Source organism: Coloeus monedula (genome assembly GCF_965178545.1).
Source record: "Coloeus monedula genome assembly, chromosome: 28".
In the NCBI taxonomy this organism is placed as follows: Eukaryota; Metazoa; Chordata; class Aves; order Passeriformes; family Corvidae; genus Coloeus; species Coloeus monedula.
Window position 1 is genome coordinate 210525 of NC_138808.1, and position 23450 is coordinate 233974.

The following is a 23450-nucleotide window of genomic DNA, read 5'->3' on the forward strand; positions in this document are numbered from 1 at the left end:
TGAGTGCTGCTTCTGTGGGAGGAGTGGTCTGGTATGGGGAGAGGCTCTGTCTCACCCGTCTGTACTCTCTCCCCCTCTGCAGAATGGCCTGACTCCACTGCATGTGGCCGTGCACCACAACAACCTGGAGATTGTCAAGCTGCTGCTTCCCAAGGGGAGCTCCCCACACAACTCAGCCTGGGTAAGTTTGGGCTGGGTTTCCCTGGGGATGTGGGGAGGTGTTGTGTGTCCAGTGCCTGCCAGTCTGGGGCCAGCACTGCTTCCCCTCAACCCTGGCACTCAGAGAATGTACAACGGTCTGATCACCACCAACCTTTCTCCATGTCTGCTGCTCATTCTTGCCTGTCCTCACACCACGTGGAGCAGGCAGGGTGCCAGGCAGTGGTACTGTTCCAGCAGATAGGCTGTGTCAGGGATGGTTCCTGTTAGCAGCGTGGTGGTTGCTGCGTGGGGAACGTGTTTCCATGGCAAGTCCTGCAGAGCAGCGCTGCGGTCTGGCAGTTTGGGAAACCACACGCAAATGTTTGCATTCAGCTATGAAGCAGTGAATCAGAAAACCCATAAGCTTGTGAGAGTCGCCCAGCTCTGCCTGAGCATGGGGAGCATCTCCCCACAGAGCAGACCAGCAGGCGTCTTGCTCTCCATGTTGTTTGCAAAAGCTGCATCCTGAAAACAGCCAAATGGCTGGTGGTGCCAGCCCTCCCCATCTGGCACTCTCCTCTCCACTGTGCAGGCTGCTGGCAGACATGCTGGGCAGGCACCGGGAGCAGCCGGTACCAGTGCCAGCACCCTGTTGGTCTGCGTCACCAACAGCCTGCACGTCAGCCTGGGCAGCGGGTGTCTGCCAGCTGCTCTGCTCCTGCAGCGTGGCAGCAGAGGCAGGACTCAAGGCCCTGCAGTCTCTGCCTGAATACTAATGCTGTGTATTGGGAGTTTAGCTCCACACCTCAGCCGGGCACGTTCCAGGAGTTGTGTCTGCCCCAGCTTTTTGCAGCTCCCAGAGGCTGCATACTGCTGCAGAAATTCATGTGTGGAAAACTCCAGAACAGCCCATACCAGTCAAACCTGAAGCAGGTGGTCTTTGAAACCCCCGTGCTGGCTTGGCTGGAAGAGTGGGACGTGGCCTCAATGTCAGGGCTGGTTGCTGTCAGAGAGATGGTGTGGGGGGCATCCCTGGGCTCTGGAGGCAACTAGGAAGGGCAGAGCTGGCCTGCAGAGGCAGGGTGGCACCTCCTGTCCCTTCTGGTCTGCTTGTCAGGGCTGAGCACTGCAATGAGCCTCTCTCCCCTGCAGAACGGGTACACCCCCCTGCACATCGCTGCCAAGCAAAACCAGATGGAGGTGGCCAGCAGCCTGCTGCAGTATGGGGCTTCTGCAAATGCTGAGTCTATGCAGGGAGTCACTCCCCTGCACCTGGCTTCCCAGGAGGGGCATGCAGACATGGTGGCACTGCTTTTCTCCAAACAAGCCAATGGCAACCTAGGCAACAAGGTAAGTTGTCCCAGTGCATCCTGCCAGGCTGGAGGCAAACAAGCCAGCAGAGAACAGCAGTCTGGATGGCAGTCCAGGCCCCAGTGCCTCCCTGTGTTTGGGCAGCAGGACACTGTGTCAGTCAGTTTGCCAAGCTGGAGACCTGACAGAGTCTCTGCTGATGGAGCTATGGTGATGGCAGTGCCATTGTGCCGAGACCTCCTCTCTTTGCAGAGTGGCCTGACTCCTCTCCATCTTGTGGCCCAAGAGGGGCATGTGCTGGTTGCTGATGTTCTAGTGAAACATGGAGTCACGGTGGATGCAATGACCAGGGTAAAGTACTGCATTGACCATGGCTGTGGTGAAACACATGGGGGAACTACCTCTAGGTCTGCTCAGAGAGGAGCATTTCTTTTCTTTTTCTTTGTACAAGAAACTCCCCTCTAGCAGGCATCCTTACCATTTTGCCTGTGTCTTGGGGAATCTTCCTCCACTTCCCCCCACCTCTCTGGAGGAGTGATTCTTGCCTGCTCCTATAGCTCACCTCTGTACCCGCAGGTACACATGATTTGAAGCCCTCTGCTCTGGTCTTGGGCTTTTGGGAAGCCCCCACATGTGTGCCTCGTCCTTCATGCATGGGGGCATGCCTGTGGGATGAGTATATCCAAGCCAGAAGGGCAGTAAGCACTAAGGACAGACTGAGACCTGATCTTGTCTTTCAGATGGGCTATACCCCGCTGCATGTGGCCAGCCATTATGGGAACATCAAACTGGTGAAGTTTTTGCTGCAGCACCAAGCTGATGTCAATGCCAAGACCAAGGTACAGAGGTGTCCTGTGCTCCAAGGACCCTTCTGCCATGGGCAACAGCATGCAGGTTGATGGGGAAGGGGAGCTGTCCTCATGCTCCAGGCATGAAGCACGGTGTGTGAGACCTGGGGGCATTTCTGGAGCAGCAGACTTGCAGAACTGATTGCAGCATCCTCTGTCCTCCCCTGCAGCTGGGCTACACCCCCCTGCATCAAGCGGCACAGCAGGGCCACACAGATGTGGTGACACTGCTGCTGAAGCACGGTGCGTCTCCCAACGAGATCAGCACAGTGAGTACAATGCTTGCCCGCACCTCCCCACCCTGTGACAAGCTCAGGCAGCTGCCTGGGCTGCCCTGTGGCTGCTGCTGACCCAGTCTTTCCTCCGTGCACAGAATGGAACCACTCCCCTGGCCATTGCAAAGCGGCTCGGCTACATTTCTGTCACAGACGTGCTCAAGATTGTCACAGAGGAAACCGACATCCCGGTGAGCCCCTGGTACTAGGACCGGGATGCTGTGGAGGAGGGCTGGGACTGAGGGCAGCCTGGGAAAGGTCTGCAGCTGGGTGCCTAGCCCAGGTGTAAGGAGGGGGCTGCAGATAGCTGTGCAGCAAAGTGCTGGCCTCCTCTGACTCTGCTCTGCTCCCACAGTCAGTTGGTGACAAGCACCGCATGAGCTTCCCAGAGACTGTAGATGAGATTCTGGACGTATCAGAGGATGAAGGTGAGGGGCGGGAGTCAGGTCACACCATCCCAGAGATCTGCCAGCTGGGTCAGTGTGGCAGGCAGCAGTCATGGGGATGGCACTGGTGTTCCTGCTGGAACAGAGACACCCCCAGGGTGGGGGAGCTGTGTGGGCCCTGCTGTGGTCTTGCAGAGGGGACGAAGGAAGCCTACCAGACTCCTGAGGTGGCACCTCCTGGCTTGTGTGCTTCCCTGCACTATGCAGGGACACAAAGTCTGGACATCTCTGTGATCCTGTGCCCCAGGGACTGTGCAGAGAGCCCTTGGGCATGCAGAGCCCCCACTGTGCCTTGCTCTGCTGGAGGGCACCATCTCCCAGCCCAGCTGCAGCTGGTTTGCTCCTGCGCCCTCCCACCAAGACCTCACTTTTGCCTCTTCTTACTTTGCAGGCACTGCTCATGTCACAGTAATGGGTATGAAATATGTCCCCCTGCCCCAGCTCAATGGCCCATTTCACCCCATGGCCACTAAGCATCCGCACGCCATATCCATCTGCTGAGCCTTGCTGCTGGGCTGGTGCTGGAGAGCACCAGCCCTGCCATCCTGCCCTGCCAATCCATGTCCGTGCTGCTTGCTGTGGTGTGACTGCATGAATGGGCATCCTCCCACTCAGGAGGACCCTGACTCCCTTGTCAGACCCAGGCCCTGTCCATGGCAGGTGGAGGAACCTGGTACTGTGACAACTACTGGTGCCCCTCCACAACTGCCCCATTCCATCCTGGCCAGAGCAGGGATTAACGTGAGAGCTCAAGGTCTCTGTGCTTCTGCGGTCCCCTCCCCATCTCTGGGGTTCTCTCTCTGGATCAGGAGGTGCTGGACACCCTCCCATAGGGCACTGGCCAGAGCCAAACCCTGACGAGCTAGTTAGCAGGTATTAATGGGACCAGTGGTCAGCATTAGCAGAGCTCTGTGCCTCCAGTGGGGTGTAGTGTTAGGGCAGCCTCCTGCACCCCCAGTCGTGCCTATGTCCCTGTCCCAGACACCAAAGTGTAAGGTGTCCCCTGCAGACTCTGTGCTGATTGGTGCTGTGAGAAAGAGGTTAGTGAGCAGCCGAAGTTCCTGATGGCTCCCACAGCTCCTGTCCCGCTGGCCTGCGGCATGGGCCTTGCCCTGCCAGCAGACCCATTCTGGCAGACAGCAAAGCCCCCCCTGTGTCTGGCTGAGACCCAGGGGCCAAGTGTCTGTGTCAAGCAGTGGGCGCGGGGATGCGCCCTGGCTTCAGCCCTGAGGAGGGGTGGGAGCAAAGGCTGGTTATCTGTGTTCCCTTGTCCATCTGCCTCTGCTTGCTGAGCCAGCTCTTGGTTTCAGAGGAAGAGCTGATTGCACCAAAGCCCAAGACACCTGATCTCAGAGACCAGGAAGGCAAAAGGGAGATACTGGAGTTCATGACCACAACGACACTGGAGCAAACGTAAGAGACACTGTATGGTGGGGAGGGAGCAGGTACAGGGCACAGAACAGCCTTGTGCTGGGCTGGGCTTCTTGTGGGGCACATAAGACTCCAGGCAAGGAATAGATCACTGAGCCCTCACTGGCTGCCATGGCAGGCAAAGCTGGTCAGTGCTGTTCCTGCACCAGGACATGGGACTGCTGCTTAGTTTGCCTTTGTCCAGCGGCCCCAGGACTCTGTGGGGATGGGCAGGGGCTGAGGGACCCTACCAGTTCTGTGGCTGTCACTACCCTCTCCTGCCAGGGTGGAGTCTCCAGCTGTCCTGCAGGTCCCCTGCATCCCACCTGAAACTGTGGTGACCAGAGCTGAGGAGACTGAGCAGGTAGGACCTGTGGAGACAGAAGCTGAGCAAGTCAGTCTGCTGCATGCACCCTCGGTGTCCCCACAGGAGGTGAGCATGAGATACAGCCTGCCATGGCCTCCCCCAGGCATTCCCTGCCGGGGCAGCTCCCCCATCATCACAGAGCTCAAGTGTGGGATGGGTAATGGGCATTGACCTGGTGGTGCAGGACTGTCCAGCGAGGATTGTGTAAGGGTGGGCAGGCTCAATACCCCCAGATAGGACCCTTTGCCCACGGGGTCTCTTCCCTGCCTTACACAGCCCTCCAAGGAGTTTGACGAGGACTCCCTGATCCCCAGCAGCCCTGCCACTGAGACCTCAGATAACATCAGCCCAGTGGCCAGCCCCGTGCACACAGGGTGAGTGCCCAGCCTGTGCAGCACATGCACACTCTGTTCACAAGCTGGCTGCAAGGTGCCCATGTGCCCATGCCTCTGTCCACTCCAGGTTCCTGGTGAGCTTCATGGTGGATGCCCGTGGTGGCTCCATGCGGGGCAGCCGGCACCATGGTCTGCGTGTGGTCATCCCGCCCCGTGCCTGTGCTGCACCGACCCGCATTACCTGCCGCCTGGTGAAGCCCCAAAAGCTACCTGCACCCCCACCACTGGCTGAGGAGGAGGGTCTGGGCAGTCGGATCATTGCTCTGGGGCCTGCTGGTGCCCAGTTCCTCAGGTGAGCACAGCTGGGAAAAGAGCAGATTGGGCTGCCCACACCAGGGCCATCCCTCAGGACTGGGGACAGATCTGGGCTCATCTGGAGGGCTTTACCATCCAGGGCCAGACCTCTGCCTATCTCTGCTTCTGGAGGTTGGCAGAGGAGAAATCCCACTTCTTGTTGGGTGCAGCATGTTTCTGGGGTGGGTCATTCAAGAGTAATAGAACAGTGGCAGAAAAGCCCTGACCAGCCCTGTTCCACCAGCTGCAGAGCCCTCTTTCCCAGAGAGAGGGAGGTCAGCAGTCCTTCTTCCCCCAGCAGCTGCACAGCATGGGCAGGCACTCTGCCCAGGGCCACCTTGCTGCCTGCGTGTCCTTGTGCAGCTTGTGGGTGCCAGTGGCCTTCCTTTGCTATCTGCAGCCCTGTCATTGTGGAGATTCCACACTTTGCCTCGTATGGACGTGGAGACCGTGAGCTGGTAGTGCTGCGCAGCGAGAACGGCTCTGTCTGGAAGGAGCACCGCAACCGCTATGAGGAGAGCTACATGGACCAGCTGCTCAATGGCATGGACGAGGGTGAGCGTGCCAGGAAGGCAGGGGCTCCACACCTCACAGCTCCCTGCACGCAGGGCTGCGGTGGCCTGGGTGGTGGAATGGGGCTGAGTGGTGGGGTCAGTGCAGCATGGAAGGGTGTTGAGGGACAGCCAGACGCTTGGTGTATGAGCACTGATGGCAGTGCTGCCCTTGCAGAGCTGGAGAGCCAGGAGGAGCTGGATAAGAAGAGGGTCTGCCGCATCATCACCACCGACTTCCCTCTCTACTTCGTGGTCATGTCCCGGATTTGCCAGGACTGTGATATGATTGGCCCTGAGGGAGGCTGTTTGAAAAGCACACTGGTGCCCATGGTACAGGCCACCTTTCCAGACACTGCTGTCACCAAGAGAGTGAGGCTGGCCCTGCAGGTGAGCCCCAGAGAGCCCGGCCTGGGGCCCAGACATGCTTCTGCAATCAGGGGTGGGCAGCAAGCCCAGGCTGTGCCCCAGCCTGAGGAAAAACCATCCCTAATGCCCATCCCTGTGTTACCCACAGGCACAGCCTGTGCCTGATGAGTTGGTGACTAAGCTGCTGGGGAACCAAGCGACCTTCAGCCCCATTGTCACAGTGGAGCCACGACGGAGGAAGTTCCACCGCCCTATTGGCCTCCGTATCCCACTGCCACCATCCTGGAAGGACAATCCCCGAGACAGTGGTGAGGGTGACACCACCAGCCTACGTCTGCTCTGCAGTGTGATCGGTGAGGCTGTGAGCATGCTCTCCATGGGGATGGGCTGGGCTGCCTCAGGGGGATGCAGCTCCAGGGAGCTCAGGAAAGGGCACAGCTGTGGAGAAAGCAAATGCCTAGGGGATGCAGACCCCAGGCTTATGGAAAGACAGTATGCTGACCCTTGCTTTCCGCTGCAGGAGGGACAGCCCAAGCCCAGTGGGAAGACATAACAGGCACCACAAAGCTGGTCTATGAAAATGAGTGTGCTAACTTTACCACCAATGTGTCTGCCAGGTGAGTCCTGGGCAAATGTGTGCCCGTCTGAGGACATCTGGTGCTCCTTGGGCCTTGGTACAGCCTTTGCCAGGAGAAGCCCCTTATCCCTGGTGCTGTGCTGCCCTATTCCTACATGCAGGGTGGTTTCTTCTAGCCTTGAGACCCCTGTGCTGCCTGAGCACACACCAGGAAACACTCATGACAGCTGGGTGTGCAGAAGGAAGGAGGCCATTATTTGTACTTGGGTGGGTCCCCATCACGGATGGGGCTACACCTGTGTCCAGAGCTCCTGGGGCTTCCTCTGAGGTCCAGTTGGCTGTTGAGGGGGTGGGGGCAGCTCCCTGGTGCCACTGCCCAGCAGCACCCCGACCCAGATGTCCTGCAGGTTCTGGCTGGCCGACTGCCCACGCACAGCTGAGGCTGTGCACTTTGCCACGATGCTGTACAAGGAGCTGACAGCCGTGCCCTACATGGCCAAATTCGTGGTGTTTGCCAAGATGAATGATGCACGAGAAGGCCGGCTGCGCTGCTACTGCATGACTGATGACAAGGTTGACAAGACTTTAGAGCAGCATGAGAACTTCACAGAGGTGGCCCGCAGCAGGGACATTGAGGTTTGTCCCCAGCAGCATGTGTGGAGGGCAGCAGGGAGAGGGCTGACAAAGTGAGGGGAGACTGATGCCAGTGGAAGGGCCTGGCCCCGGCCTGGCTAGGAGAGTCAGGGTTAGCTGCCCTGTCCAGGAGCGGGAGAAGCAGCTCTGCACAGGGTCTGAGCATGTTTTATGCTCCCTGCCAGGTGGTAGAGGGGATGCCTTTGCACGTCGAACTCTCAGGGAACCTGGTGCCTGTCAAGAAGGCCACTCAGCCCCGCACCTTCCTCTTCCAGTCCTTCCGGGAGAATCGTCTTGTCATCCCCATCAAGGTAATGTCAGGGTACAGGACTGGGCAAGCAGTTAGGGCCCTTGGCTTGTGCCAAGCCACCTAACTGGGCTCTGGCACTCAGGTCCGGGACAGCAGCCGGGAAGCCAGTGGCTCCCTGTCTTTCTTGCGTAAGGCCATGAAATACGAGGACCTCCAGCATGTGCTCTGCCACCTGAACATCAGCATACCACCCTGCACCAAGGTCAGTGTAGGGTCTTTGGCACTCTGGTAGGGGGCAGTGAGGGCCCATCCCTCTCCCAAGTGCAGGGGATGGCCCTTGCTGTCAGCTTTCTTCTTCACCTGCTCCATGTGGCCTTGTCATGCCATTCTGGAACTGAAGGAGAAGCAGTTGTGTCAGGGCAGAGCTGCTGCCCTCTTTTCAAGCTGCTGACCCCTTGGTTTGTCACCATTTTCACAGGGAAGTGGCAGTGATGAGCGAAGGAGGACACTGACGCCATTGTCTCTGCGGGAGCGATACAGCATTCTAAGTGAGACCAGTTTTGGTATGCAGCCTGCTAGGACCATTCCAGCTCACTCACTACCTGCACTTGGGGTGCCCAAGCCAGTGGAAAGGCTGGGATGATCCTGTCATAGTCGCACGCATGGCAACTTCCCTTTCCCTGAAGGTTTCCTTGGTCCTGCCTGCAGGGCAGTGCTGTGCCTACGGGTCTGTGTGACCCCCACGGGCAGCACCCTGTTCCCCTCACCACTCTGGTGCAGAGCCCTGCACAGCTGAAGCTGTGACTCCCTTTTCTTCTCCAGGCTCTCTGAGCAGCACAGACAAGGCAGACCAGAAGATGGTTGACATAGCAGAACAGCTGGGCCTCAGCTGGGCCGGTGAGTCCACACCTGACAGTTCTGAGGATGCACAACACTCCTCGGAAAGCTGACACTTAAGGAGGCTGGAAGTGTGCTGCCAGGTGTAGTGACTGCTTTGCACTGCACCCTTGCTGTGAGCATTCCAGGGCACTGAAGTGAACCTTCCCATGGCTGTGCACATATTCACACGCACGGGTAGCAGGCTAGGGCTTTGTTATGAGTTGTACATATTGCTGCTGGTCGTTGCAGCCACACACCCAACGGCAGAGCCCACACTTCTCCTTTAGCATGAGACCCTACTGCACTGGTCACAGCCAGCCTGAGCAGGGGGGCTTCAACCTCTGCCCCATCCCAGCTCCTGTTCCTGCATGTTCTGCTGTGTTCAGTTGTATGTAACAGAGGGTCTCTGCACTGGTCCTGGCTGAGCCCTTCACAATGTCCCTAGCCTTGTGGTGGGCACCAGAGGGTCTGATACTGACGTGGTGTTTTCCCCAGAGCTGGCACGTGAGCTGCAATTTGGGGTGGATGACATCAACAGGATACGTGTGGAGAACCCCAATTCCCTTCTGGAGCAGAGCATAGCCTTACTCAACCTCTGGGCCAGCCGTGAGGGCAAGAATGTCAAGAGTGAGTAGTTGTGGTGCCCTTTTACAGGCACAGAGGTGGCAGGGCTAGCTGTGCAGAGCAGTGTGTGCATCTTCAAGAATCACTGGCTGGCTTTACAGTGGTGGTTCATGCATATCTGCCTTCCCTGCCCACCTGGAGCATGTCTGGGGCATGGCTGTGTCTCCCCAAGTGACCAGTTTGCTGACACCATCTTCCCCCTGCAGTGGAGAACCTGTACATTGCACTGAGGAACATTGACCGCGGCGAGATTGTCAACATGCTGGAGGGCTCTGGTCGGCAGAGCCGCAGCCTGAAGGGAAGTTGGCGCTACACGGACAGAGACTACTCCCTCTCACCATCCCAGATGAATGGTGAGCCCCAGCTTCTGGCAGGGAATGCAGGAGGGCCCTGGGGGCACAGTCTGTGCAGAGATTGGGGCTGGTGTCTTGCCTGACCAGGTTGCACCCACTGAGAACTGAGTGGGCACAAGGCATTGCTGACAGATGTGGCCTCTTCACTGGGGCTTATGCTGCTGAAAGCTTGGCTCTGCCATACTGCTTTCTCAGAAATTCTCCAGGTGGGATTGACATGTGTTCCTTATCCCAATGTGCCAGTGAGAGGTGCCTCTGGCTATGCAAGCTGAGCCAGGGAGCTCACAGAGTCCTGGCTGTCCAGCTGTGGTGGTGTGCCTGGATGTGGGGACACAGCCTGGATGTGCATATGCCTGGATGTGGGGAGTCAGCTGTGGCATATGCTGCTGGGGAGCCGGCACACCAGACAGGGGCAGGGCTTTGTGCTGCTACAGCCCTGCACTGTGGCTCTGCCCCTGCAGCACTGGCTCATTGCTCTCTCCCTCTCTGTCTCTTGTTCTGTTTTCTCAAACATGCCACCTAGTGCTGCCAGGTGCGGGCACTCCTGTGGGTCACTTCTTTTCACCTTTCTCCTCTGAGCTCATCCTGGCCTCTCCTCTCATCTTCTTCCACTGCCTGTCTCCACTGTCTCCACCTCAGCTAAGCCCTCCGGGAGCTGCATCCTGCTCCAGTGACTGCATGTCATCAGGGACTGCCCCTCTTGCAGCTGTCATGCTTGCAGGCAGCCATCCCAGGCCTTCTCCTCTGCACAGTCCCAGGCTCCTTCTCTCACTGGCACTGCACTGCATGTCTCTGGCCAGGCACCTGCCCATGGGTGCCCTTTCTGTGCCAAGGGTCCCAGCTGTACCCTGTGCCTTGGCTGTGGCTGGCATTCCCTGGCTGCCAGGGGAGCAGAACAGGTTCACTGCTGAACTCCAGGGGTGAAAAAATGGCTCAGAGCTGAAGAAGGCTGAGCAAAGCCACCTGCATGGGTGGGAGTGCCTGGCTTGGTTGTAGTTCATACGGATGTGCCTGAGCTGTGCACGTGGCCCTGGGTGATGAGACATAAGGATGGCTTGCAGCCCTGGAGACACCAACAGGGTTGTAAGGCCTCCTGTAGAGCCTGGGATTGCATGGTGTGTACTGGGGCCATCCTTCTCTGCTCATGGTACTTCCAGCCTGCTCCTCTGTGCTGTGGAGAGTGTTTGGCTTTGAGAGTTGGTGCCTGCCAGACTTGGCTACTTGAACTCCAGGCTAACTGCCAGCCAGCTGGTACTGGATGGGGCTGTGGGCAGGGACCAGGGGTCTGATGGAGCAAGGTAGCAAAGAGGGCACTGTGTCCTGCAGAGTGGATGGAGCATTGTGTGAACACCAGGCCAATCCTCCTCACAGGAAGGAGGCAGCCACAGGACCTGCCCAAACCAGCCCCAGGACTTGAAGGGAGGCATGGCAGCATTTGCAGGGACCATGTGAAAGCAGCCGCTGCTGTGAGCACAGCCCTGCTCAACCTGGCCACAGGGGGCTATGGCATGACCATTGCTGTCCTTGGGGCAGTCATCCTTCCAGAGGCTGTTTCCCTTTTGCCCTACTGTGCTTGTGCGTGCGTGAGATGGCTGCTGGAGATGATGCCTCTGTCTGCCCATATAGGTTACGCTTCACTGCAGGACGAGCTGCTGTCCCCTGCCTCCCTGCATTACACACTGCCATCCCCGCTGCGTGCCGACCAGTACTGGAATGAGGTGGCCATCATGGATGCTATCCCCATGGCTGCCACTGAGCAGGATGCCCTGATGGAGATGTCCGACATGCAGGTGTGGTCCTCGGGGCTCACCCCCTCGCTGGTGACTGCTGAGGACTCCTCTCTGGAGTGCAGCAAGGCTGAGGACTCCGATGCCACAAGCGAAGGCCGGTTCCCAGGGCAACTTCTAGCAGATGCTCATGGCCCAGACCACATGGGCTCTATGGACCTGGTTGAGGATGACACAGTGGACTCAGATGCCATGAATGGCCTGATTGACCTTCTAGAGCAGGAAGAGGGGCAGAGGCCAGAGGGGAAGATGCCATCTGGTGATCATCAACCAGGGACTGGGGAGCAGGACCCGGAGAGTGAAGTCTCTTTTGTTTCAGTTCAGCAGAAGGTGCAAGCCAGGATCATGACATCACCTACCTTTAGCCATGCTGTGGAGAAGAGTGCAGACAGGTACTGCCGCCTGGGGCACCAGGGTGACCGTGGTAGGGGAGCACAACTGCTTTGCCAGCTACTGCCCTGTGCTGGGCCAGCTGCAATAATCTCCCTGCTTTGCTTGCTTCTCTGCTGGTCTCCAGCTCTGGAGCCCAGGCATCTGCAGTACACAGAACAATGGTTGGGCCTTTCTGGCAATGCTCTGGAGGGCTCCTTGCAGACCACCTGGGAGGAACCCCAGTCAGCCAGGCCCTGCATGTAGGTCGTACTTACCAGAGCTAACCCTAAGCTGGGCTGCCTCCTTCCACATTCCCAGTGGCACTGGACCCATTAGGTCCCTGGCGGCGCCCAGCAATGCTCCACAGCATTAGACCACATTAGAGCTAGATCACACTAGACCATTAGAGCACAGCATGCTCTTGCCTCAGATCCTGGCAGCCAAGCCGTGAGGCTGTGGGATGGGCAAGGAGCATGGCATGGAGCTGGCCTGTGCCTTTTGTGCATCTGTGTTTTGTGCTGCTTCTGCCGGGTGCCCAGCAGTGCCATGAGCTGGGGAGTGGAGCCAGCACCTGTGGGGTGCAGGCTGCGCCGGTGTGCCTGCCGGAGCTCGGCTGGTGCTCAGGGTGCAGCACTCCATGCAAAGCTGACTGCCTCTCTCTCTCTGTCTCTCTCTCCCTATCCTTGTCCCTCTCCGGTGCCCAGGCTGAGGGACTGGAATGCAGAAGGCTCCTTTATCTCCTGCCTACAGGACCTGACACCGGGCTCCTGGCAGGAGGGAGTCACCCGAAGGCTGCTCCCAACGCACACCACAGCCTCCGGGGCACAGGGCCAGGAGCAAGAGCAGGTCCTGATGCCAGCCATGGAGCTGATGCGGATCAGCTCTGCAGAGGACAGCGACTGGCAGCCTCAGCACCCCGCAGGCGGCTGGCAGGAGGAGGCCGACAGCCGCTTCTTTGGGCAGGTGAGGGTAGGAGCAGGGGACTCAGCCCTGCAGGAAGTGGCGACCCTATGGACAGCCTTTTCTGGAGTCTGCTGCAAGGCCAGTCAGGCAGACCAGGTGCTACATCTTCGAGTCTTCTGGCACACTTCCTGCCCCTGGGGGTGCCTCTCAGCCCAGAATAGCCTGCTGTGCTTGATACCTGAGCTCTTGCTCTCCATTTATAACCCAGTCACCCTCCCAGACTTCTTCCTTATTGAGTATCTGCCCTGGCTGCCAGCCCAACAGCCTGCTGGAGCCAGAAATAGAGTTGGTCTAGGGGTCAGGCTGGGTGGTGGGCTTGATGCCATGGTCACACAGAGCCAGCAGGTACAAGGTGAGGGCAAGCACCTTTCCCCAGCCAGAGCACGCACAGCCATCCCGGCAGCACAGCCATGCTTGGAGGTGGCTGCTCAGCTCTGCCATGTGCGTTACCTGAGTCACTAGTGATTGCAATGACACCCCAAAGCCCTGGCTTTTGCCCAGGGCTTCGTCCTGTGACAGAGGACTGCACGCTGCCCTCCCACCGTAGTCAGGAGGACAGGCTGTTGGGCAAGCTGACAGAGAAGAGGGACAGATCTGTCCCGGCCACATGACTTTGAGAGAAGCTGTGACTGCAAAGGACGCCCCACCTGCCCGCTCCCTTCTCGCCGCCCACAGCCAGCAGAGCTGCGGCAGCTGAGGTTACAGCAGCTCCCGCAGAGCCGGGGCACTGCGTGGGCAGGCTGCAGACCCGCAGGGCCCGATCCAGCCGGGTAGCATGGCCGAGTTCTGACAGCGGGCTCAGACCCGCGGGCACACGCGCAGCTGTGCGTGCGGAGGCAGGATGTGGGCTTTCCTGGCCCAGCTGCTGATCGCTCTGGTGCTTCTGGCCTTCTTCCTGGTCAGCTGCCAGAACGTCATGCACATCGTCAGGGGCTCTGTCCGCTTCCTGCTCAAACACGCCCATCGTGAGCTGGACAAGGAGCTCGGGGAGAGCCAGGGGCTGGCGGATGACGAGGAGGCTCTCTCCGCCAGAGTCGTCCGCCGGCGCGTCCTCGTGAAGGTAACGAGCGGGGGAGCCGAGGGACCAGCCCCAGGGCAGATGCAGAGGAAAGCAGTGAAGGGTCAGGGCAGGGTGGGAGACGGAGGCTGTGGGGTGCATGTCAGGTGTACTGTTGTACCTGCAAAACAACTCACCCCACCGCCCTCAAATGCCCTGATCTCCCTGCTGTTCCTGCAGGGGAATGAAGCCCTTCATCTCCCTGGAGAGCAGGTGACTGAGGAGCAGTTCACAGACGATCAAGGCAATATCATCACCAAGAAGGTGAGTGATCAGGGGCAAGATATGGGCAAGGGCATGCTGCAGCCTTTCTCTTCTCCCCTCCACCCACCTGCTCCCTGTACCCCAGGGGCCCATGTAGGGCCTTTTCGTCCCACTGTCTTCGGTTACAGTCACGGCACTTCTCCAGCTCATGGGACGGAGGCTGCACACCACGTGCAGTTTAGGACCAGACTGGGTGAGGAGGGAGTCATGGTGCCCTGGGGCTAGCTGTGACGCCCAGCTGTGTGGGTCTCCACAGATTATCCGGAAGGTGGTGCGTCAGCTGGGCCCTGGTGACATGGGTGACAGGCAGGAACAGGAGGAGCTGATTCTGGAGGGCTCCCTACAGGATCCTCAAGACCTGGAGGCTGAGGACGATCACTTCATGAAATACTCCATCCTGCACCGGGATGGTCTGGGCGCCAAGGTACAGTGTGGGTCATAACCCTGCCTTGTAGGCAGCCTGCCTGGGCCAGCACCCAGGACTCTCAGGACTTCTGCAGGACTTTCAGGCTCTGGGACTGCGGCATCCTCTGTCCTTTCTTCTGCCCTGCTCTCCTCTCCTGTTTCCCCTCTAAGACTTCCAGGGGCAAATCTTGCCCACTGCACCAGTCTTGCTTGGTGTTTTCTGCCTGCCAACTGACTCTGCCTTTCCCTCTCCTGTCCTCTTCTCTATGTCTGTCTGTTCACCTGGGTGGTCCTGCTTCCTGCCCCTGCGGCTTCCTCAGGAGGAGGTGCGAGTGCGTGTCCCGAAACCAGAGGTCTCTGGGGGCAGGATGGGGGCTCAGATAGTGAAACGAGCCAGCCTGAAAAGGGGGAAGCAGTGACCCCTCAAATGGCCTCTTTTGAGGTAACCCTACCTTTGCTCTTCCTTCTGTCCTGGCTCTCCATGCTGCTGCCTGCACTGAGCTGCTGGTCATGCATATTCTCCTGGGGAAAGTGTGGCGGGGCTGTGCCGAGCTCTTGGCCTGCAGAGAGGGTTTGCTGTGCTGCAGCAAAAGACTGAGGGTGGGCAGCAGTGTGCCCCTGCTGATAACCTGCTCCTGGGTGCTGTGAGGACAGGGTGCCCTGGTCTGCAGCGATGCTCCAGCCAGCTGTGTGTACAGCACCCTACTGCAGCCACCGTGGCAAGGGTTGCTACTGCAGTGACAGCATCCTGGGTGCTCAGGGTGATGGTCCTCAGTGACAGGGCCACAGAGTTATTACTCCTGGTTATGCTGGGCTACAGACAGAGGGATGGTCTTTCTCCAAAGCCACTCCAGGGACAAAGTTGCATTTGCTTGGTCTCTGGGCAGAACCACCCCCTTCTGCATGAGCACTAACTGTGCAGCCTTGTGGAGCTGGTGCCTTGGTGTCCCCTTCCCAAGGGGTGCAGCTGGGCGCTGGCAGAGCTGTGGGTCAGATGAAGGGTTCTGTGGGGCCATGATCTACTTCCTCTGCTTACAGCACTGTTCTGGGACATGCAGCTGCTGCCTCTGCTAGCCATGGAGAGGATAGCAGTGAGGTCTACTGAAGCGAGGATGAGGGCAGGCCTTGGCAGAGTGCTGCTGGGGGATGTCGGGGCAGTAGGGATGGAGGAGTGGTGGGTGTAGGAACATGACACTTGTAGGGGCTGATGACAGGGCACCTGCCTTTGACCTAGGACATTTTTTCCACTGATCCCCACTGAGCTCAGAATCACCACTTGAATCTTGTGCATTCCCTGGTCCTCCTGCCTTCCCTATGGAGTGGGACTAGACCAGGTTGAAGGCAGGGTGCTTGGCACAGCACACTTGAGCCCAGCTGCATCATTTTTCTCTGCACACTCACTGCTGGGCTGACAATGCAGCACTGGGGGAAGGTGTTGCATGTGTGCTCCCCAGCTGCCCAGCACTGCCTGACCCTGGTAGGAGGCTGCCAAGCACGGGCAGTTGGTCCTCTGGCTTCTGCTGTACATGCATGGCTTGCTCTGTCCTCCCTCTCTCTTCTCTCCACTCTGTTAGTGAGCTCTCTGTGGGTGTGCGAAAGTCAAGAGGCTTATGCTAGTGGGCACATATTCGTGCAAACTCTGTCCCCCTCTGCCTGCCCCACTCCCTGGACAGTCCCTGGCTCTGCCTCTCTCTGGGGCACCGCTCCTGTTGCTTTGCTTTTGCAGTTTTCCATTGTGTGAGAGTGGTCCAGGGTGTGCACTGGGGAAGGTCTTCCTCACTGCTGGGAGAGTCGGGTGCAGTCAGTCACCCTAGCTGAGGCATAGGGCTCAAGGCTGGCCTCCTCCATCCCAGAACCTAGAGCAGCCCTCCCAGCTCCTTCCCAGTGCCACATTGCTGTTGGTGCAGCTCAGCCCCTGCTTGCTGCTGTCTGCAGATGGGGCAGCGCCATCAATACCATCTATGTCATTGCTCCTAGCTCCAGGCAGGCCACTTAGTGGTGCTCTGTCACTGTCTCTGTGACACCCCCCAAAACTTGTTGTGTGGTTGCTTGGCAGAGTGGGTGCATGTGGGACAAGCACAGTGTACAGAAGGGACTTCCCAGCCATGTACCTGGCTGCCCCACCATTTATCCTGGATGTGCCACCATGAATGCCTGGTAACCCCCTTCCCCTGGTAACCCCCATTCCTGTGTCTCTCTATGTCTCTCCAGGATCACACCTCAACACCAAACCACTGAACTTCACACACGTTCTGACACATACCTGAGAAGAGAGGAGAGGAGAGGAGAGCAGAGAGTGGAGGGGAGCAGGGCTGGCTGTACATGTTTCTATAGGCTAATGGCATGATTTCTGTATGAGACATACTTACCGTCCTATCCGCATGACTGACTGACTGCAAGACGCATGAGCTACAGTACTTAAAACTGACGAGGGGCCTCCGTCCCTGCCCCGCTGCTGCCAGGAGCCCAGAGACAGCACCACGCACCAGGGGCATGCTCTCAGCTCCTTTGGGAAGCAAGAGCTGGAGTAGAAGATGAGAGGGAAAGAGATTCCACCTCTGTGTGATCGTGTGCATAGATGCATCTCCACGTCTGTGCTCCAGCTGCAAGAGGAAAGCTGGGACAGCATGGTACTGCTCACCATGGAAGGAGAGGTGCTTGGCCCCCCCACAAATGCCTGTGCTGCCTCTGCTGGACTTGCTTTTCATCCCTCCCTGTGAGTGTTGGGTTTTGGGGAGGGCAGCAGTGGACAGAGGGTGCAAAGGGAGGCTGCAGGGAGCACAGCTGCCCTGGGCAGAGGGACTGGTGCAGGGCTGCCCTTCCTCTCCCTAGCACGTGTAAAGTCTCCCGCCAGGGCAGAGCTCTGGGCTGAGCACTGAGCTCGTTGCTTATGTTGAAAGTGTAAACTGTACAGCAATCAGCCTTGTGTATATGAACCAATAAATACTATGCAAACCCCTAGGGACACTCTAGCAGTATGTACAAAGCACTAACAGCTCTGCTCTCAAATACCTCTTCAGGCTGCAGGATGGGCAAAGCCTTTGGAATATGTGAGCAGCTCTGGTGAATGGAGCAGGAAGGCTATAGGAGTGAGAGGGCAGCAGCCTGCCCCTGTCCTGTGTCCCTCTGCCTGAGCCTGGCCCCTTCCTGGCCTGAAGAGGCGGGGTCTAGAGGTGCAGTCCCATGGGTCTGCCCATGGTCCAGCCCCAGTTTGCGTTGGCTCCAGCTGGGTTGAAGCTGTAGGCCTGCGTTGAGGTGCTCGGGGCCCAGGGAGGATGTGCAGTGAGAGAGAGCAGGGAGTGCTTGTGCCACACATGGGGTTGTGCCTAGCTCTACTCAGCACAATATCTGCTCAGGAGATGAGCCGGGAGCTAGCAATAGCCAACAGCCGTGCAATACGCACCCCAGGCAAGGGCTTTGCAGGGACCCTGGCCTCCCTGCAAGGGAGGTTATAGCCCTGGATACTGACCCTCCCGGGACCAATCCCAGAGACATGGGGGCTGCTGCCCCGGTGGCTGCATTTTCTCCAGGTGGAATATGCTGTGGCAGCAGCCTGAGCCCTGGGGCCACCTCAGACCAGCTGCTCTAGCAGGAGAGCAGCACTGGGCAGAGCTGCCCAGGCAGCTCAGAGTCAGGGAGTAGATTGAACCTGTGGTAATACTTGACCCCAGGAGCGCAGGGTGCAGGTAGCGGCACTTGGTCCTACATCCCTGATCCTGTCCTTTACCTAACTGATGTGGGGACCTGGCCTTTGTAGCACAGTGATGTGGGGACCCCCTGCTCTTTCTCCTGGAAGTGGCCATGGACCTGCTTTGCAGAGTCTGGGTTTATTCTCTGTGGCCAGGTGCAGAACAAGCGCACCTCCAGCTTCAGGCCATGGGATGGTGGCCTTGGCAGGGCAACCCTGCCTTTCAGTGGGCATGCATCTGCTGGGAGAGCTCCTGCCTGCCCTGCGGCCAAGAATAAGCCTTGCTGCAGCGAAGCAACTGACCCAGCTTAGCCTTGGAGAGCAAAGCAGTCCCTTCCCCACCCCGAAGTTGAGCCATATAGGCACAGACTCTCCGTCCATCACCCTTGCTGCGTACAATAACCTCCCTAGACCCACTGCAACAGCTGACTCCGTAGCATCACCCTAGAGTTGTGTGTGGGTCCAGTGCTTTGGCCTTGTGTATGCCATAGGGAATGTGCTGTGCTGCAACTGTGCCAGGCACCTGCAGTGACATTGCTTTGCGCTCAGATTGCTTGTAGGGCTGGTAGGGGGAGGCTGCACCCAACATTGAGCCTAGAGAATGCTGCAGTCTGCACACTAGAAGCTTTTTAGAAGTTTTAAAAAATTACTTTTATTTTCTTTTTTTAATTGTTATGGAAATAAGCCTTTTGGATCTCCCTGTCTTAGGTCCTGATGTATAGATCATTTCCCTGTACACCAGCTATCAGACTACGAATTAATAAATAAATCAACACAAACAGTGTCTCATCTCTGCTTTTCCAAAGGTGGGGAAGATGGAGACCCCGGGGGTGGGTCCCCTCTGCCCGTACCCTATTGCCGGGAGGGTGGGGGCGGCCGTGGGAGTGGCGGCTGCTTGTGCTCTGCCGTTCGTGGGGAAGTTGAAGGGAGCAGGAACGTGCGCACCCCCGGGGGGCTGCGGCGGCCTCTCCCAGGGTGGGCGAGGGGGGAAGCGGCCATGCCGTCGGTGCCACTGGTACCCCCAGCACTGCGGCGGGTGTGCCGGGGGCAGCGGCGCTACTGAGGCTCCGCCCGAGAGGCCCCGCCGAGAGCACCGGTCCGACCGGCGCTGTCCAGCGTCCGCGCTCCCCGCGCTCCAGCCCTGTAGCCTATCCTATCCTATCCTATCCTATCCTATCCTATCCTATCCTGTCCTATCCTATCCTATCCTGTCCTATCCTGTCCTGTCCTGTCCTATCCTGTCCTGTCCCGTCCCGTCCCGTCCCGTCCCGTCCCGTCCCGTCCCGTCCCGTCCCTCCCGCCGCCGCCGCCGCCGGTGTTCAAAGCGCAATTTGTCTGGGCCGGACCAATGGCGCGCTGCCCCTGAGGCGCAGCCAATGGCGGCCGCGGCCGTCGAGGCCCGGCCAATGGGCGCGCCGCCCGCAGCCCCCCGGCCAATGGGTGCGCGTTATTCTAATCGGCCTCGTCTTTATCAGAGAAATGTTGGCGCTGCCCAAGCCCAAGTTGAGGGTCCGGGGCCGGAGCCTGTGCGGGGTCACGGGGCGCTTCCCACGCTGCCCGCGGCCCCGGCCCCCGCCAGGATTCCAGTGCCAGCCAGGCGCCCACGGGCCAGGGCGGACTCTGGGGCCCTGGAGCCCCCAGGCCAGTGGTAATGGGCCAGCCATCGCGCCTCCGGGGTTCCGGGCTCTGAGGGCCGCCTCGGTGCTGGAGCTATGGATGCCAACCTGCCAGGCACCTTTCTGCTCAACGGCCCCTCGCTGGGCCCCTTCCCCGAGGCTAAGGCGCCTGTTTGCCAGTACTCAGTGCAGAGCTCCTTCTACAAGCTGGGACCCCCCGGACTGGGTGCCCAGCTGGCTGCTGGCACCCCCCACGGAATCTCCGACATCCTCGGCCGGCCCGCGGCGACACCGAACAGCAGTGTCCTCCCTGGCTACCCCCACGCGGGCGGATTTAACGGACTGAGCTCCCCGGGCGTCTATTACGGGCCCCAGGTGGGCGCCCTCCCCAAGGCTGGTGGCGAGTACCTGCCGCGGGGACGGAGCTGCTGGGCGGAGGCGGCCCCGGAGTGGCGGGGCGGCCGGCAGTGCGGCGGCCGTAAGTACAGTGGGCCCGGGGCGGCTGGGTGGTGGGTGGTTGGGTACAGCAGCTGATGGGCAACTTGCAGAGCCCTGACCCATCGGCACTAGGGCAAAGGCATGGGGCAGGCTGTGTCTTCTCCATTGCCCTGCACGAGACACAGCTGGTTGGCCAGCAAGCTGCCCCAGGACAGCGGGAGAGGCCCCAGTGCCAGAGCTGCTGGACCTCAAAACGGTCGCAGAACTTTTGGCTCAAGGGCACGGGCGGCTTTAATGACAAATACTAATTCTTTGCCCCCAGGGAGCCACAGCTGGCAAGGACAGGCAGAGCCTTCTGACTTACAAGATATCCCGGTTGCTCAGACAGCCTCACTGGGGGTCAGTGACTGTTTTAGCTCACAGGGCAGAGACAGGCAGGATGGCCAGCCCTGGGCTGGCTGCACTGCCTTCCTGGTAGAGAGCTGGCAGGGGAATTGCAGAGCATGTTGCCACTGCTCCAGAGGGTAGGTGGGATGGGTGCATCCACTGTCCCGCGGGCAGCCCCGCGAGGCTGGGTGCAGCTGCTCAGAACCTGCAGCTCTGGTCCCCTTCACCCCTTTGCCGGTGATGATTTTGGAGCAGATTGGGTTAGGCAGTTCGGCCATCTGCTCCTGGTACAGCTACTAGCCCATGTTCAGCCATGCCTGTCTTCTGTCACGCATCCTGCAAGGTGTGGGGCATGGGTGCTGCATGGCTCTGGGGTAAAGCACTGTTGATAGCGACCCTTACCCTCTCACCACAACCACTTAGCACTGTCCTTGATCAGGAGGTGCATAGCCCAGCGCTGGCCCTGTGGGGATCTGCACAGCGGGCAGCTCAGCCCTCCTGGGATGGGGCTGAAGCCCTGAAGCAGGAATACAGTTTTAATTTGGAGGGGAGCAGGTGTGGAGGGACTCTGGTCACTGAGGGCTGGTGAGTGTGGACAAGTGGAGAGCTGCCCAGTGTCATGGGCTGCCAAGAGCTCACCCACTTCTCTCTTCCTCTCCTGTAGCCCCTGCTCACTTGGCTGACAGCATCCATAAGAAGAAGCACACGCGCCCAACCTTCACGGGACACCAGATCTTTGCTCTGGAGAAGACTTTTGAGCAGACCAAGTACCTGGCAGGTCCGGAAAGAGCACGGCTGGCCTATTCTCTTGGTATGACTGAGTCTCAGGTGAAGGTGAGTATTGGTCCCTGTGTGGCATGGGTTGCGCAGCGTGATGGCCGCTAACTGAGCTGGGCCCATGGGGCAACAGGTCTGGTTCCAGAACCGACGGACCAAATGGAGGAAGAAGAGTGCCCTGGAGCCCTCCTCATCCTCGCAGCGGGCGGGGGGCTCTGGCGGAGACCGGGCGACCTCTGAGACTGAGGACGATGAGTACAACAAGCCCCTGGACCCAGACTCAGACGACGAGAAGATCCGACTGCTGCTGAGGAAGCATCGTGCGGCCTTCTCAATGCTGGGCTTGGGCACGCACAGCGGCTGAGCACCAGCATAGCCTGCCCCTCTGGGCTGGGGGGTGACTGGCCTGGCCACCTGCATCCTGCCAGGGGGTGACTCCCCTCACCAGCAGGTGCCTGGCTGTTGGGATGGGGTGGCTGAAAGCTGGATGGGGAGCATGGCTTGCAGGGCTGGGAGCAGCACACGTGGGTAGTGTCAGGTGCAGCCCTGTTACAGGCGTTGATGAAATAAAGGTCCCAGTCAAGTCCCAGCACTTGTTTCGTGGGCATGCGGTCCAGGGTGGCCTTGTGAGGCTGGGCCAGAGAAGGGTTGGGGATAGGATGTGTACGGGGCAGGGCCTGCATGCCAGGCAGGGGAAGGGGCCATGCTGTGGTTCTTGTGTGTGGGGTAGAAGTGCCCACAGAAGCAGGTGAGCCCTGGAGATTTTCCCAGGGTTTTCTCTGGCTTGGGCGTGTACCAGCAGCAAGAGCTGCTGGTTCAAAAGTCACTCACTGGGGCCTCTTACTGGAAGCTCTTAGCAGCAAATAAATATCATTTATCTTAACAGTGTGAGTGAGAGCCCATTCACCTGTCGGGGCTGCAGGATTGATGTGGCATCAATAGCCCCAGTGTGTTTGCCTGCCAACCTGTTGGGTCCCCCCCTGCGCCGTGCTGCACCCCTGTGCAATGGGGGCTGCACATACAGACGTGTGTGTGCACATGGGGCTGTACACCCCTGCTCTGGCTCCCCATGGCTCACCAATGGCATGCCAGCTGTCCTTACCTGCTAAGGATTCCAGAGGCACTCCAGGCACAAGCACAGTACTGGGGGCTGGGCAAGCTTGGCAGTTGTTCAGCCAAGAGCCAACTAAGTGCCAGCCAGGTGTAAGCAAACACGTGGGCTGTGTCTTGGAAGGAAATCAATAGGAGATAAGGTGCTGCCGGCCCATCAGGCACTGATTAGCAGCGTGGCACAGGCACAGAAGGGGTTGGAATGGGGCTGGTGAAGGGATACCCTTCCCTGAGGCTGCAGGCAGTACCTGCAACAGGCTGGTGGCCAAGTCCATGCCTGGGACAGCTGAAGCTCCTGAACCACTGGGACTTTTCAGTGGCCCTGAGCACCAGCCTTGTGTGGGACTGCAGATCATCGCTGTACAGCCTGCCAAGGCCCACACTTGGCTTAAAGCCCTCTTCAGTCTCTCACTGGGCTTTGGGCACTTTGCAAGGAGCCCTGACTGCTCAGTGCCCTTTTTCTAGGACTTGGGGGACTACAGTCTCTGTGTAGGTCCCTGTCCAACCCCTGCAGTGAGGGGGGGCTTGTAATGCTCCCCTCTCAGCCATGCAGCCCCTCCACTGCCTCCATGGGACAGATGCTGGGCCAGGACAGAGCTAATGGACCCTTTGCAAGGATGTTGGATGCCAGGTCTCATGGGAGTGTGGTGCATGGGGCTGGTGGCAGGGCTGGAAGAGACACATCGCTGTCTGTGGATAGAGCCAGTGCTCAGCAGGAGCAGGTTCCACATGGTGGGAGAAGTGAGGGGCTGCTGGTGGGATATTTTTTTAACATTTTCTAAGCTGCCCAGCTTGGCTGACAATTTTTAATGTACTAACTGCCTGGTCCAGTGAGCTGATTAATTGGTGCTGTGGAGATCAAT

General features: G+C 58.9%; 2 protein-coding genes across 6 annotated transcripts in view; both read left to right on the forward strand.

Annotated features, from left to right (window-relative positions):
• Positions 1 to 19032, forward strand: part of ANK1 (ankyrin 1) — a 36465-nt gene extending 17433 nt beyond the window's left edge. For 2 of the 5 annotated variants that reach the window (XM_082298253.1, XM_082298252.1), the window contains exons 16-44: positions 83 to 181; positions 1294 to 1491; positions 1705 to 1803; positions 2193 to 2291; positions 2471 to 2569; positions 2674 to 2766; positions 2931 to 3003; positions 3413 to 3436; positions 4332 to 4434; positions 4717 to 4864; positions 5075 to 5172; positions 5261 to 5485; positions 5888 to 6042; positions 6217 to 6428; positions 6556 to 6760; positions 6928 to 7024; positions 7392 to 7620; positions 7803 to 7928; positions 8010 to 8129; positions 8346 to 8430; positions 8690 to 8764; positions 9242 to 9373; positions 9577 to 9723; positions 11350 to 11902; positions 12587 to 12845; positions 14083 to 14166; positions 14423 to 14590; positions 14892 to 15013; positions 16783 to 19032. In XM_082298253.1, the coding sequence (XP_082154379.1) occupies positions 83 to 181; positions 1294 to 1491; positions 1705 to 1803; positions 2193 to 2291; positions 2471 to 2569; positions 2674 to 2766; positions 2931 to 3003; positions 3413 to 3436; positions 4332 to 4434; positions 4717 to 4864; positions 5075 to 5172; positions 5261 to 5485; positions 5888 to 6042; positions 6217 to 6428; positions 6556 to 6760; positions 6928 to 7024; positions 7392 to 7620; positions 7803 to 7928; positions 8010 to 8129; positions 8346 to 8430; positions 8690 to 8764; positions 9242 to 9373; positions 9577 to 9723; positions 11350 to 11902; positions 12587 to 12845; positions 14083 to 14166; positions 14423 to 14590; positions 14892 to 14990 (4104 nt within the window). In that variant the 3' untranslated portion in view covers positions 14991 to 15013; positions 16783 to 19032. The other 3 variants (XM_082298255.1, XM_082298254.1, XM_082298256.1) reach the window with 3 other exon arrangements.
• A 939-nt stretch (positions 19033 to 19971) lies between these two features.
• NKX6-3 (NK6 homeobox 3) lies at positions 19972 to 21841 on the forward strand (the record flags this gene model as incomplete). Its single annotated transcript, XM_082298195.1, has 3 exons — positions 19972 to 20353; positions 21365 to 21534; positions 21611 to 21841. The coding sequence occupies 3 exons, from the start codon at positions 19972 to 19974 to the stop codon at positions 21839 to 21841; spliced, it is 783 nt and encodes a 260-aa protein (XP_082154321.1).
• Between the last annotated feature and the right edge of the window lie 1609 nt (positions 21842 to 23450).